The sequence below is a fragment of the Dama dama genome, chromosome 1 (genome assembly GCF_033118175.1).
Source record: "Dama dama isolate Ldn47 chromosome 1, ASM3311817v1, whole genome shotgun sequence".
In the NCBI taxonomy this organism is placed as follows: Eukaryota; Metazoa; Chordata; class Mammalia; order Artiodactyla; family Cervidae; genus Dama; species Dama dama.
Genome location: NC_083681.1, coordinates 78,393,956 through 78,406,266, shown reverse-complemented (window position 1 = coordinate 78,406,266; position 12,311 = coordinate 78,393,956). Strand labels below are relative to the sequence as shown.

General features: G+C 35.7%; 1 protein-coding gene across 1 annotated transcript; it reads left to right on the top strand.

Moving 5' to 3' along the window:
• Window positions 1–8,320: 8,320 nt before the first annotated feature.
• Window positions 8,321–9,283, top strand: LOC133067958 (olfactory receptor 8J3-like). Its single transcript, XM_061159085.1, has one exon. It carries the CDS (start codon window positions 8,321–8,323, stop codon window positions 9,281–9,283), a length of 963 nt encoding a protein of 320 aa, XP_061015068.1.
• The last annotated feature ends 3,028 nt before the right edge of the window (window positions 9,284–12,311 follow it).

Sequence of the window (12,311 nt, the reverse complement as noted above, 5' to 3'; positions counted from 1 at the left end):
GTACCTTGGTTTGGGACTTTGTCAACTTCATGTCCTCTTCTACCCACTTCATCTCCTGCGTTCCAATCTGTTTTGTGTTTGTGAACTTTTTCTGGCAGGAGATAGCTTTTTGCTCTCCCTGCTGCTAAGCCACTTTAGTCATGCCCGACTCTGTGCAACCCTATAGACAGGCAGCCCACCAGGCTCCCCCGTCCCTGGGATTCTCCAGGCAAGAACACTGGAGTGGGTTGCCATTTCCTTCTCCAATTTATGAAAGTGAAAAGTGAAAGTGAAGTCACTCAGTCATGTCCAACTCTTCACGACCCCATGGACTACAGCCTACCAGGCCCCTCCGTCCATGGGATTTTCCAGGCAAGAGTACTGGAGTGGGTTGCCATTGATTTCTGCTTTGCTCTCCCTAGTGATAGCAAAAATCTCTTTGGTAATACAATAAGATATTGGGTTACAGAAAGAAACAGAAATATCAAAATATAAAACATCAGGGAGAAAATATGCAAAAATTGTTTTATCTAGCATGTGGAAACATTCAAAAAATCAAGTAAAAATTAAATGTCAACAGGTAAAATTTAGACAACATAAGATGTAGATTTGAACACAGACTGGTTCCAAATAGGGAAAGGAGTACTGCAAGGCTGTATATTGGCACCCTGCTTATTTAACTTACATGCAGAGCACACCGTGAGAAATGCTGGGCTGGATGAAGCACAAGCTGGAATAAAGATTGCTGAGAGAAATATCAATAACCTCAGATATGCAGATGACACCATGGTGGAAAGTGAAGAGGAACTAAAGAACCTCTTGATGAAAGTGAAAAAGGAGAGTGAAAAAGTTGGCTTAAAGCTCAACATTCAGAAAACTAAGATCATGGCATCCGGTCCCATCACTGCATGGCAAATAGATAGGGAAACAGTGGAAACAGTGGCTGACTTTATTTTTCTGGGCTCCAAAATCACTGCAGATAGTGACTGCAGCCATGAAATTAAAATATGCTTGCTCCTTGGATTGAACCCAGATCTCCCACATTGCAGGCAGATTCTTTACTGTCTGAGCCACCAGGGAATAGGATTATCTTATCCCAATGTCCATTTATATATGTGTGTGTATTAATTTTTACGTCAAATATTGGCAAGAACATGGTGAAAATGAAATTCCCATTCACGGCTTTTGCTAATGTAAAATACTACAGTAAGTTTGATTATCTTGAAGTTTCTTGTAAAGTTAATTATACAGTGACCTACATCCTAGTTATTCTAAGATCCCTAACTAAGAGAAAGTAATGTATATATACTCACATATTCATTTACATAGGACTGTTTATACTAGACATTTTAATAGCACATCACAAACACAATATCCATCAATATTTGAAGAGCTGTGGTACACACATGCAGTGGGATGTCATATAGTTATAAAATCACGTATGGATAAATTTCAAAATCACTATGCTGAGTGAAAGATACCAGACTGAGGTTATTTATTGTGTGATTCCACTTACATGGAATTCAAAAACAGGATAATAAGTTTAGGGATAGAAAACAAAGTGGTATTGCTAGAGTTGGGAGAATGTTTGTGGAGTTTAATGAGGGAAATTTCCATCATTCCAGGAGGGGTGAAGGATGTGAAAGGTTGTTGCTGAACGATAAGACGGTGGATTCTTGGCCTCCGGAGGAGACGAATTCAATCCGGGGCCAGAGACGAGGCTGGATCGCTTAGAGATTTTGTGTAATAAAGTTTTATTAAAGTATAAAGGATATAGAGAAAGCTTCTGACATAGGCATCAGAAGGGGGCAAAAGAGTACCCCCTCCTAGTCTTTAGCTCTATGGTAGTCACTCACAGTTTGTTAATGAAAAGAAAGGAAAGTCTTAAAATTTAGAATGGCACCAGATAATTCATCCCTGGCCATAAAACGATTGATTTGAATCTTGTAGAAGGGCAGAATACCAGCAAATAGTTTCATTTACATAGATTAGGGGAACAATACCTGAGTAAGTAGGTTGGGCCATTTGGCGGAACCACCTTGAAGATAGAGTCTGGGGTACATTAACATAGCTTAAGACAACATTTCCATAAGAAAAATAAATGTATTGGTTAACTCAAGGTTTGAAAGTAGTTAGCTTCAGGTGAAACCAGATGTCCTGGCAACACAGCATTTTAAGAGAAACCTCGTTTTGAATTTGTATAGAGAAGGAAAAACATATCGCTGGTTTGTTTCTTCCTGCCACTTAAGAGAGATAAAAATGTCTGGCACTTGCAGCCTCTTTCCTCCATTTGGAGACCCCTGGCCTTCCTGCCTGTTACCCTCTCAGGTGGAGGGGTTATAAAGCATTGGAGAAGTTTCTGTGGTGCTGTAAATATTCTATATCTTGATTTAGGTATTAGGAATGAAAAAGGAATTCATAGGGCCTGGACTCCATCTCAGGCCTGCTGATCGTGCTAGGCCGCCTCTCCAGTGGACTCTGAAATCTGTGCTTAAGGCCTGTGGGAATGACAATGGAAGGATAAGACCCCCTCTGGGCAGGGGAATCTTGAATATCTCATCCAGGTTACTCATTGCCTAAGAGAAAACAGACACTAATCACCCCTGCCTCTGGACAGTATCTATCGGAATGTAACCACAGGCTTATTGATTATTAACTGTTTGAACACAAAACACGTGAATGATGGGGTTATTGTGATTGTATTTACCCTTCCTTTGTAAGCCTCAAGGGATTTGGGCTGGTGGGTTTGGACACGTACACATGGGGTATAAAAGATTTTCACAAATGCTGGTCGGGGCCCTTGGCTAAGAGGAGACTCTGCCTTGGGCCCGCTGGTGTAATAAACTGCACTCCACTATCTGCATTGCCCTTCTGAGTGAGTTTGTTTCCCGGAAAGTATGGCCATAACAGGAACAAATGACACATTTTCCAAAACTTACCCATCTATGCAATTTAGATCCATCTTTAACTGTTTATGATTTTTCCTAAATTCTAATACATAAGGATGAGGGTATAGGTAAAATGTTATGAGAGAGCATGTACTGTCTTATATTAAATTTTACCTTCCATGAGGTTGTACTGAACATTATCCAATAGTGTTGGTGTCTCAGCTCAGGAAGCACTATAGTTTAAACACACACTGCATTTCAATAATTGTTATGGATTTTTCATATTAAAGGTCAGGGTATGTATACCACTCACTCAAAGATAAGGCTTTAATTTCATCATGGCTTTGGTCAAATTACATAGTTTATCTGAGCTTGGTTTTCCTCTGTATATTGTTATAGTCCATATTTATCTCATGTATGTTAAATGATATATTTTCACCTCAGTGCCAACTACATATTTTTTTACTGGAATTATAAATTCAAAAAATGCTATGCAATGATAATGATGATTCATTTTCAATTATATAATGACTTTTGGAACTGTTTCAGTTTTGCTGAGTTAAAGCCCAAATACAGTAACATTTTCATTGTTACTATAATCATTGAGTCTGTGTAAATGAGTGAACACGTAAAAATGGCTGTAGTTCTCCATGGAACTGTACAGATAATTTTTGTTGTTTTCTTCCTTTCCTTAAACTGTCCCTTACATTTTTTCACTAGGGAATATGCACAATATCTTGGATAATTAGCAGAAACTACAGACAATTTTTTAATCTCTCAGATGATTTAAACAAAAATGTCTGAATAAATACCATGCTACTTCCTCAAAGAACATTGGAAAGAGAGAAGAAAAGCATAAATTCTCCTAACTCTGAGAAAAGTCAGAGAAACTTGAGAGCAGAACATGCAATTATTCTTTAAATGTGAGTAGATAAACATTGCTGCTGATTTTGATTATCACCTAATGTTGGTAATTCACCTTGATTCTTAGATTCTGACTAAAGACACTTTTATGGTCACTGACAGATCATTCTTTATGTCACAGGAATTTCATTATTTCCTTTTTTAACTGGTTTCCCTGGAATAGTACGGTATTTAAGGCATTAAAATCCCATGAATTGACTACATGTCCTATATCTATTTGACTTGTGAAAGTTGAAAGCTGCATTTGGATACTGCAAGTGTAGAAGGAGTACACAGATCATCACCAGTCTAACTATTAGAATCCAGTAAGGTTAGAATTTGCAGACAAAATACAGGATATTCAGTATCATTTAAATTTCAGATCAATAACATATACTTTTTAGTATTTAGCCTCATGCAGCATTTGGCTTTTTTTATTAATGTACCCAATTCAATATTTTAAAAAGAATATTTTAAAATATTGTGTCACCCATGAACTATTTTATAAATTGGAAATAATTTAAAGATATGCATATTCTTATATATAAGAATCAACTCCCATGCATAAACTTGGAGAGTTTTTATTCGTTTGTTTTCTCTACCAGTTGCTAATGACATGGACCATTTTTTTCTTTTTCTTTTTCTTTTTTAGAAAATATTTTACAAATTGAGCAAGTACCCTGGTAAATATAGGATGATTTTTTAAGAGTTTTGGAGAAAGACTTTAACCCCAAATAATTTCTAACTACCATCAGCAATTCTGAAGATTCAAAACGCAGTCATCCCTTTGCGTCCATTTTGTATCTTGTCTGCTTTCATGCACACATACATGCTCAGTTGTGTCCGACTCTTTGGGACCCCATGAACTGTAGCCCCCATGGGATTTTCCAGGCCAGAAGACTGGAGTGGGTTATTTCCTCCTCCAGGGTATCTTTCTGACCCTGCAGGAATAGAACCTGCATCTATAAGCAGACATATCTTTTCCTTAAAAAAAAAAAAAAAAAAGAACAACTTGGCAGGGTATCACCACCTCTTTAATATCCTGATTGAAATTATTTTTAGTAAATGCCCAGAAGTTGGAAGTTGGACCATACAGGGACTTGCTAGTCCACAGGTATATAAAGTTTCAGTTAAGGAAGGTGAATAAAATCTAGAGATCTACTTTATAGCATTTAACTATAATTTACAATACTGTACTGTTCGTTCATAAATTATTTAATGGGGCAGATCTCATATTACATATTTTATCACATGAAATCAAAATTTAAAAAACAGACAAGGTCCATGGAATTTTCCATACAAAAATACTGGAGTGGGTTGCCATTTCCTACTCCAGGGGATCTCCCCAATCCAGAGATCAAATACAAGTTTCCCACATTGGTAGGCAAATTCTTTACCACTCTGCCACCTGGGAAGTCCAAATCAACTATACTTCAATAAAAACATTTTTTTCTTCCGAAAAATAAGAGGCATGAGAAACACAGAAAGAAGATCCTGTAGTGCAGTGTTACAGGACAAAAGAAAATCTAGAATCTCAAAAGAGAGGGTTGTCCTCAGTGGAAGAGGATGCAGGTAGATTGAGAAACCTATTGGGAAGTTATGCTATAATTAAAGTAAAAAAAAAAAAACTTGAAGCAGATGAAAAAATCTTGAAATAGATGAAAAAATACTGTATGATCATTAGGGCTCATTTCCTAAATATCTGCAAGTGTAACTTACCACATATGCTCCAGACTTACATAGTAGCTTGCCTAAATTAATATTTAAATGCCTTACAAACACCTAAAGTTTAATAAGTTCATAATATCACTTTCATCACTCCATCTTAAATCATAGCCCCAAATATTTGGAAAACCATATTTGATCCAGTCACAAAAAAATTGCAAAAGTATTTTTTGTTCCTAATCTCAGTGTCATTCCCTCATCTCTTTCAAATAGAGCACACACAATGAATTATGTTGCTGATACTTTCTTGTTTCTGCTCTCAACTGTTAATGTACCATCTTCTATTTCCATTTCTCTACTTTGGCGCATTATCTTCCACCAGGAATCCTATAGCAACTGCTTAACTCACTTTTAAATTTTTACTCATGATTTCTAACTCCTTTCAATTACATTATTATCTTCATAACAGCAAGAGTTATCTTTTTAAAGTTTAAAACTGGCCAAATTCCCTAACTACCTTCAAACTTATCAATACCTTAGAATTCACTTAAAATAAAATCCAACTATTTACTGTGACCTATATTATATGATTCTACTGTCCCCTTTTCCTCATTATTATTTAGTCACACTGGCTCCATTAAGTTTTGCTATAAAAACAGACAGGAAAAAAATATTTTCTACCCCAAAACAACATCTTCAAGAAATTGGAATCCTGAAATGTTCTTCTGGTGATTCATTCAAAAGTTGGTTCCTCCTCATCGTTTAGTTTTAGTTCAAATGTCATGTTTCAAAAAGGTCTTCTCTTAACATCTTGTGTGAAATAATTCTCTCAGGTTATCCTAATGTATATTTTGTTACTTCTTCTTATTCAAATGAATATATTCTACAGTTTTCTTGTTTATATATTTTGTTACCAGCCCTTTCTCTCTTCCTTATTATTGGAATAGAATGTCCATGAGGTAAGGGACAAGTAAGTCAACTGAAGCTTGGCTATTTCCTGACAAAAGTAGAAAATCAACAAATACATGGCAATTAAATAAGAAAATGATTCAAGGAACCAAAGAGATGTTTGGTGTCAGAAATAAACTAGTATAAAATATTCAACAATATTAGAAGTAATCTTGGTCTTATATCTCTGATTCTTTTTCATTGTCACAACTTTTTTTTTTTCTTACTGTAAAGTTTTTGTTTTAATTTTGTTTAGAAGAGAAAATGTCAACAGTTCTGGTCTTTTTAAAGTCTCATATTAAAAAAAATAAAGTCACATATTTATGATATATAGATTTAAAAAACACTGTATTGAATTATGATTGACATGCAAAAAACTCGACATGTTTAATGTATGCAACTTGATGAGATTGGAGATATGTGTGTATCAGTGAAATCGTCACCACAATCTATGCCATAAACACATTCACCATCTACAAAAGTTTCCTCCTGCTACTTTATTAATTATTAGTAATATATTGCATATGTATATATACATACCTATATGTTAATTGTTGCTAGAAGGTAAATCTTATGTTAATTGATCATATAGCTTTGACCCTCTACAAATTCTCTCCAAGTCCTCAGATTAGAGACTATGAACAGACTTCTTTGTGTCAGGTGCCCCCAGCTAGATATCAATTGTTATTGAGAAAAAGCTCAACTTAGTGAGGTCAAATATCACCTTTCAAATATCTCTAGCAAAACATTCAGTTGTATTATAATCTCATGTAGATCCTTTAGAAAATATATGTAATGAAATTACCATAAAAGTTCTATAAAAGGATGTTTATTATTATTGCATCGATGAACAAATATAAAAAATCTGATAAAATATCAGTAAAGTGATGAACTAAAATTGAGTTCAGAAGTATTACATAATTCAAAAAATAACATTATGAAATTGTATAAATAAAAAATAATGGTTAAAAATAAAAGCACATTGAAATAATATGAGGAATTGCATCAACTTGTGGGCAAGAAGGAAAAGAGCTATGATAGGGAGGAAAACATTTTCAAGGAGAAAAAATTTTTAAAGCTGAAAAGAGAATAGTTGATGTGAAGAATGGATCTGAGAACACGTCTCCATTTTTTTTTTTTTTTTTTTTTTTTTGTAATAAAGTGAAAAATAAGCAAAGAGGTTAACAGAAATAGATAGTCAAAATTACAAGTTCAATATACACCAAATAGAAGCTATAGAAAGACAGTATAAATGAAAAGGGGTAGAGTACTGGCTAAATTATCTATTCTTAAGAAAAAGCAAGAAATCTCAGATTAAGAAATTAAGAATAGATGACAAATTATTTGTGTGCTTAGTCGCTCAGTCATGTCTGACTATGTGACCCCCACCAGGACTGTCGCCCACCAGGGTCTTCTGTCCATGGAATTTTCCTGGCAAGAATATTGGAACAGGTTGCCATTTCCTATTCCCAGGGATCTTCCCAACCCAGGGATAGAACCTCTGTCTCTTGAGTATCCTGCATTGGCAGGCAGATTCTTTACCATTAAGCCACCTGGGAAATCTTGAATTATTCGGGAACTTGCAATTCGTCATATCTTCCTCACACTCTGTTCAAGAGGCATCAGAATGGAATCTCTGTTCTAATTTTTAAGCTACTAAAACAGTCATAATTTAATAAAATTACAAGAAAATAAATTCTCAAAATATACATTACACTGGATCATCTGTTTAATTTGCCATACCCGTTTCTTCTCTTCAGTAAATGATTGCAAAATTGGTTTACTAGACCTAGAACTTTGAGCTTAATAACTGAGATGAATAGGAGATCTCATCAAAGGATTGCTTTTGTCATCTAATAACAGTCCTGGAAAATAATCCCATAAAGTTTGTGACTACTTCTTTTTTTCTTCAAACAGATGGCTTTCCAAACTCTTACATGGCTCATGGAAATTTCACCCAAGTCACTGAGTTTATTCTCACAGGAGTCTCAGAATGTCCAGACCTCCAGATCCCACTCTTCTTTGTCTTCCTGGTCATCTATGGACTGACCGTGACAGGCAACCTAAGCATCATCACCCTCACCAGTGTGGACTCTCGACTTCAGACCCCCATGTATTTCTTCCTCAGGCACTTGGCCATCATCAGTCTTGGCAATTCAACTGTCATTGCTCCTAAAATGCTGATCAACTTCTTAGTAAAGAAACACACCATCTCCTACTATGAATGTGCCATTCAGCTAGGAGGGTTCTTGGTTTTCATTGTAGCTGAGGTGCTCATGTTAGCAGTGATGGCCTATGACCGCTATGTGGCCATTTGTAACCCCCTGCTCTACATGGCGGTGGTGTCTCGGAGGATCTGCTTTCTGCTGGCTTCCCTCACATACCTCTATAGCTTTTGCACATCACTCATGACTTCATCTTCTGTATTCTCTATGACTTATTGTTCTTCCAATGTAATCAATCATTTTTACTGTGATACTGTCCCTCTGTTAGCATTGTCTTGCTCTGATACTTCAGTTCCAGAAGCAGTAATATTTATATCTGCATCTACAAATTTGGTGTTTTCCATAATTACCGTTGTAGCATCTTATTTCAACATTGTTCCATCCATTCTAAAGATACGTTCATCAGAAGGAAGGAAAAAAGCCTTCTCCACATGTGCTTCACATATGACAGCAGTCTCAGTCTTCTATGGAACTCTACTTTTTATGTATTTGCAGCCTCAGACTAACCATTCTATGGGTGCTGATAAAATGGCTTCAGTGTTCTATACACTGGTGATTCCCATGCTGAACCCAATGATCTACAGCCTGAGGAACAATGATGTGAAAGCTGCACTGAAGATGTTTATTAGAAATACATGCTGTTCTTTAAATCATTCTAGCTTTAAAACTCTATAGATAAACGAAGATAGGCTGCCATTGGTTGTAGAAAGCTGAGATTAGATGAGTGATTTGTAGGTTCTCAACTAATCCTGTAAATTAAATAGGATTCTCTTTCTAGGAAATGGTGATTTAAAAAATAAATGGAGACTCCTGGAATTCTGAGATAAATATAGAAATGAAGCATATTCACTAACTTCGCTAAGTGCTCAGTTATCTAGATCAAAAGAAATGTTTCCAGGAGTCAGGAGAGATATGTTAAGAAATAATTAAACTTGAACAGAGCAATATCTATAAATGAAAAAAGCAAGTTGATCTTTCTTATTATTTGGTTTCCTTTTCTTTTTACCCTGGGTATATATGGGCATAATAGATAAATACATCTTGAAGAATTGTAATTAGAGATGGCTAAATTAATTTTTACACTTTTTAATAAAGTTATACCAATTATCTTTAAAATAAAACTCCCTTCTCTGTCTTAATATTGTTTGATTGAAAGATATATGGTAGAAATGAATTTATATTATGAATGCTAAACAAAATATGATTGATAATTTTATTCAAATTAATATACTTTGTTTTGAATTTATTATAAGCATGCAATTTTGATATTAACATGAAAGCATAGTCAATTTTTGAATATGCTCTCATTTTATTCATGAACTTAATGGATTCCATTAAGATTTTTCATCTCTTTACTCAAAGTAATACATGGACTTTATTGTGAGACAATGGACATTCAATGAACAATCTTTTTCAGAGTTCTTTATACCACTACAAAAACAATCTGTTTTCCAAACAAATTCTGTTATGTTTTCTGATAGTTTTTGATCAGTGAGCTTGCACTAAAATCTGTTCTCTGACTCTGAATGGATAGAGGTGTGACCAGAGTCTATCCCAGACATATAAAATCAGAATCACCAGATAAAGATCACTAAACCCATATTTTAAGAAAAGTTGAATGGGGTTGGGATTATGAAAATATTCATATATAAGATTGTAAATATTCACATTTAAATGAAGGCTTTCAAATATAATCCACCATTTATTTTTAAAGCAATATAAAATGGGTTTTATGTCCAAATATCAAAGGTTTATGTTTTGGAAGGAATGAAAACCAATTGAGAGGAAGTGAAATCAGGAAAATAAGAGACATTTGGATATGCTTGATTTTTCATGAAGTGTTGTTGATTTACAATTTTATATAGGTTTTAGGAGTTCAGTTAAGTTCAGTCACTTAGTCATGTTGGACTCTACCACCCCATGGACTGCAACATGTGGTTCCCTGTCCATTACCAACTCCCAGAGTTTACTGAAACTCCTGTCCATTGAGTCAGTGATGCCATTCGACAACCTCATCCTCTGTCGTCCCCTTCTCCTTCCACCTTCAATCTTTCTCAGCATCAGGGTCTTTTCCAATGAGTCAACTCTTTGCATGAGGTGGTCAAAGTATTGGGGTTTCAGATTCAGCATCAGTCCTTCCAATGAATATTCAGGACCTATTTCTTTTAGGATCTCCTTGCTGTTCAAGGGACTCTAAAGAGTCTTCTCCAACACCACAGTTCAAAAGCACCAATTCTTCAGTGCTCAGCTTTCTTTATGGTACAACTCTCACATCCATAGATGACTACTGGAAAAATCATAGCTTTGACTAGATGGACCTTTGTTGGTAAAGAATGTCTGTTTTTGGTATGCTTTCTAGTTGGCTCATAGCCTTTCTTCCAAGGAGCAAACGTCTTTTAATTTTATGGCTGCAGTCACCATCTGTGGTGATTTTGGAGCCCAGAAAATTAGTCTCTCATTGTTTCCATTGTTTCTCCATCTATTTGTCATGAAGTGATGGGACTGGATGCCATGCTATTTGTTTTCTGAAAGTTGAATTTTAAGCTAACTTTTTCATTCTCCTCTTTCACTTTCATCAAGAGGCTCTTTAGTTCTTCACTTTCTGCCATAGGTGTGGTGTCATCTGCATATCTGAGGGTACTGATATTTCTCCCAGCAATCTTGACTCCAGCTTGTGCTTCATCCAGCCTGGAGGTTCACTCCATTCCGATTAGGAACCAGTCTGTTGTTCCATGTCCATTTCTTCTTGACCTGCACACAGATTTCTCAGGAGGCAGGTAAGGTGGTCTGGTTTTCCCATCTCTTGAAGAATTTTACACAGTTTGTTGGGATCCACACAGTCAAAGTTTTTGGCATAGTCAATAAAGCAGAAGTAGATAGTTTTCTGGAACTCTCTTGCTTTTTTGATGATCCAACAGATGTTGGCAATTTCATCTCTGGTACCCCTGCCTTTTCTGAATCCAGCTTTAACATCTTGAAGTTCATGGTTCATGTACTGTTGAAGCCTGGCTTGGAGAACTTTGAGCATTACTTTGCTAGCATGTGAAATGAGTGCAACTGTGCAGTAGTTTAAACATTCTTTGGCATTGTCTTTCTTTGGGATTGTAATGAAAACTGACCTTTTCCAGTCCTGTGGCCACTGCTGAGTTTTCCAAATTTGCTGGCATGTTGAGTTCAGCACTTTCACAGCATCATCATTTAGGATTTGAAATAGCTCAACTGAAATTCCATCACATCCACTAGCTTTGTTCATAGTGATGCTTTCTAAGGCCCACTTGACTTCACCTTCCAGGATATCTGCTCTAGGTGAGTGATCACACCATCATGATTATCTGGGTCATGAAGATCTTTTTTGTACAGTTCTTCTGGATATTCTTGCCATCTCTTCTTAATATCTTCTGCTTCTGTTAGGTCCCTACCATTTCTGTCTTTTATTGAGCCCATCTTTGCATGAAATATTCCCTTGGTATCTCTAATTTTCTTGAAGAGATCTCTAGTCTTTCCCATTCTATTGTTTTCCTCTATTTCTTTGCACTGATCACTGAGGAACCCTTTATCTCTCCTTGGTATCCTTTGGAAGTCTGGATTCAAATGGGTATATCTTTTAGTTTTACCTGTAGTTGTACACTACATATTTGGAAAAATAAAGCTAGTGAATATAACAAAATAGAAACCGATTCACAGGTATAAAGATCAGACTAGT

Coding starts and splice junctions, on each gene's coding strand:
- LOC133067958 (XM_061159085.1), top strand. CDS start 8,321: ATGGCTCATGGAAATTTCACCCAAGTCACTGAGTTTATTCTCACAGGA.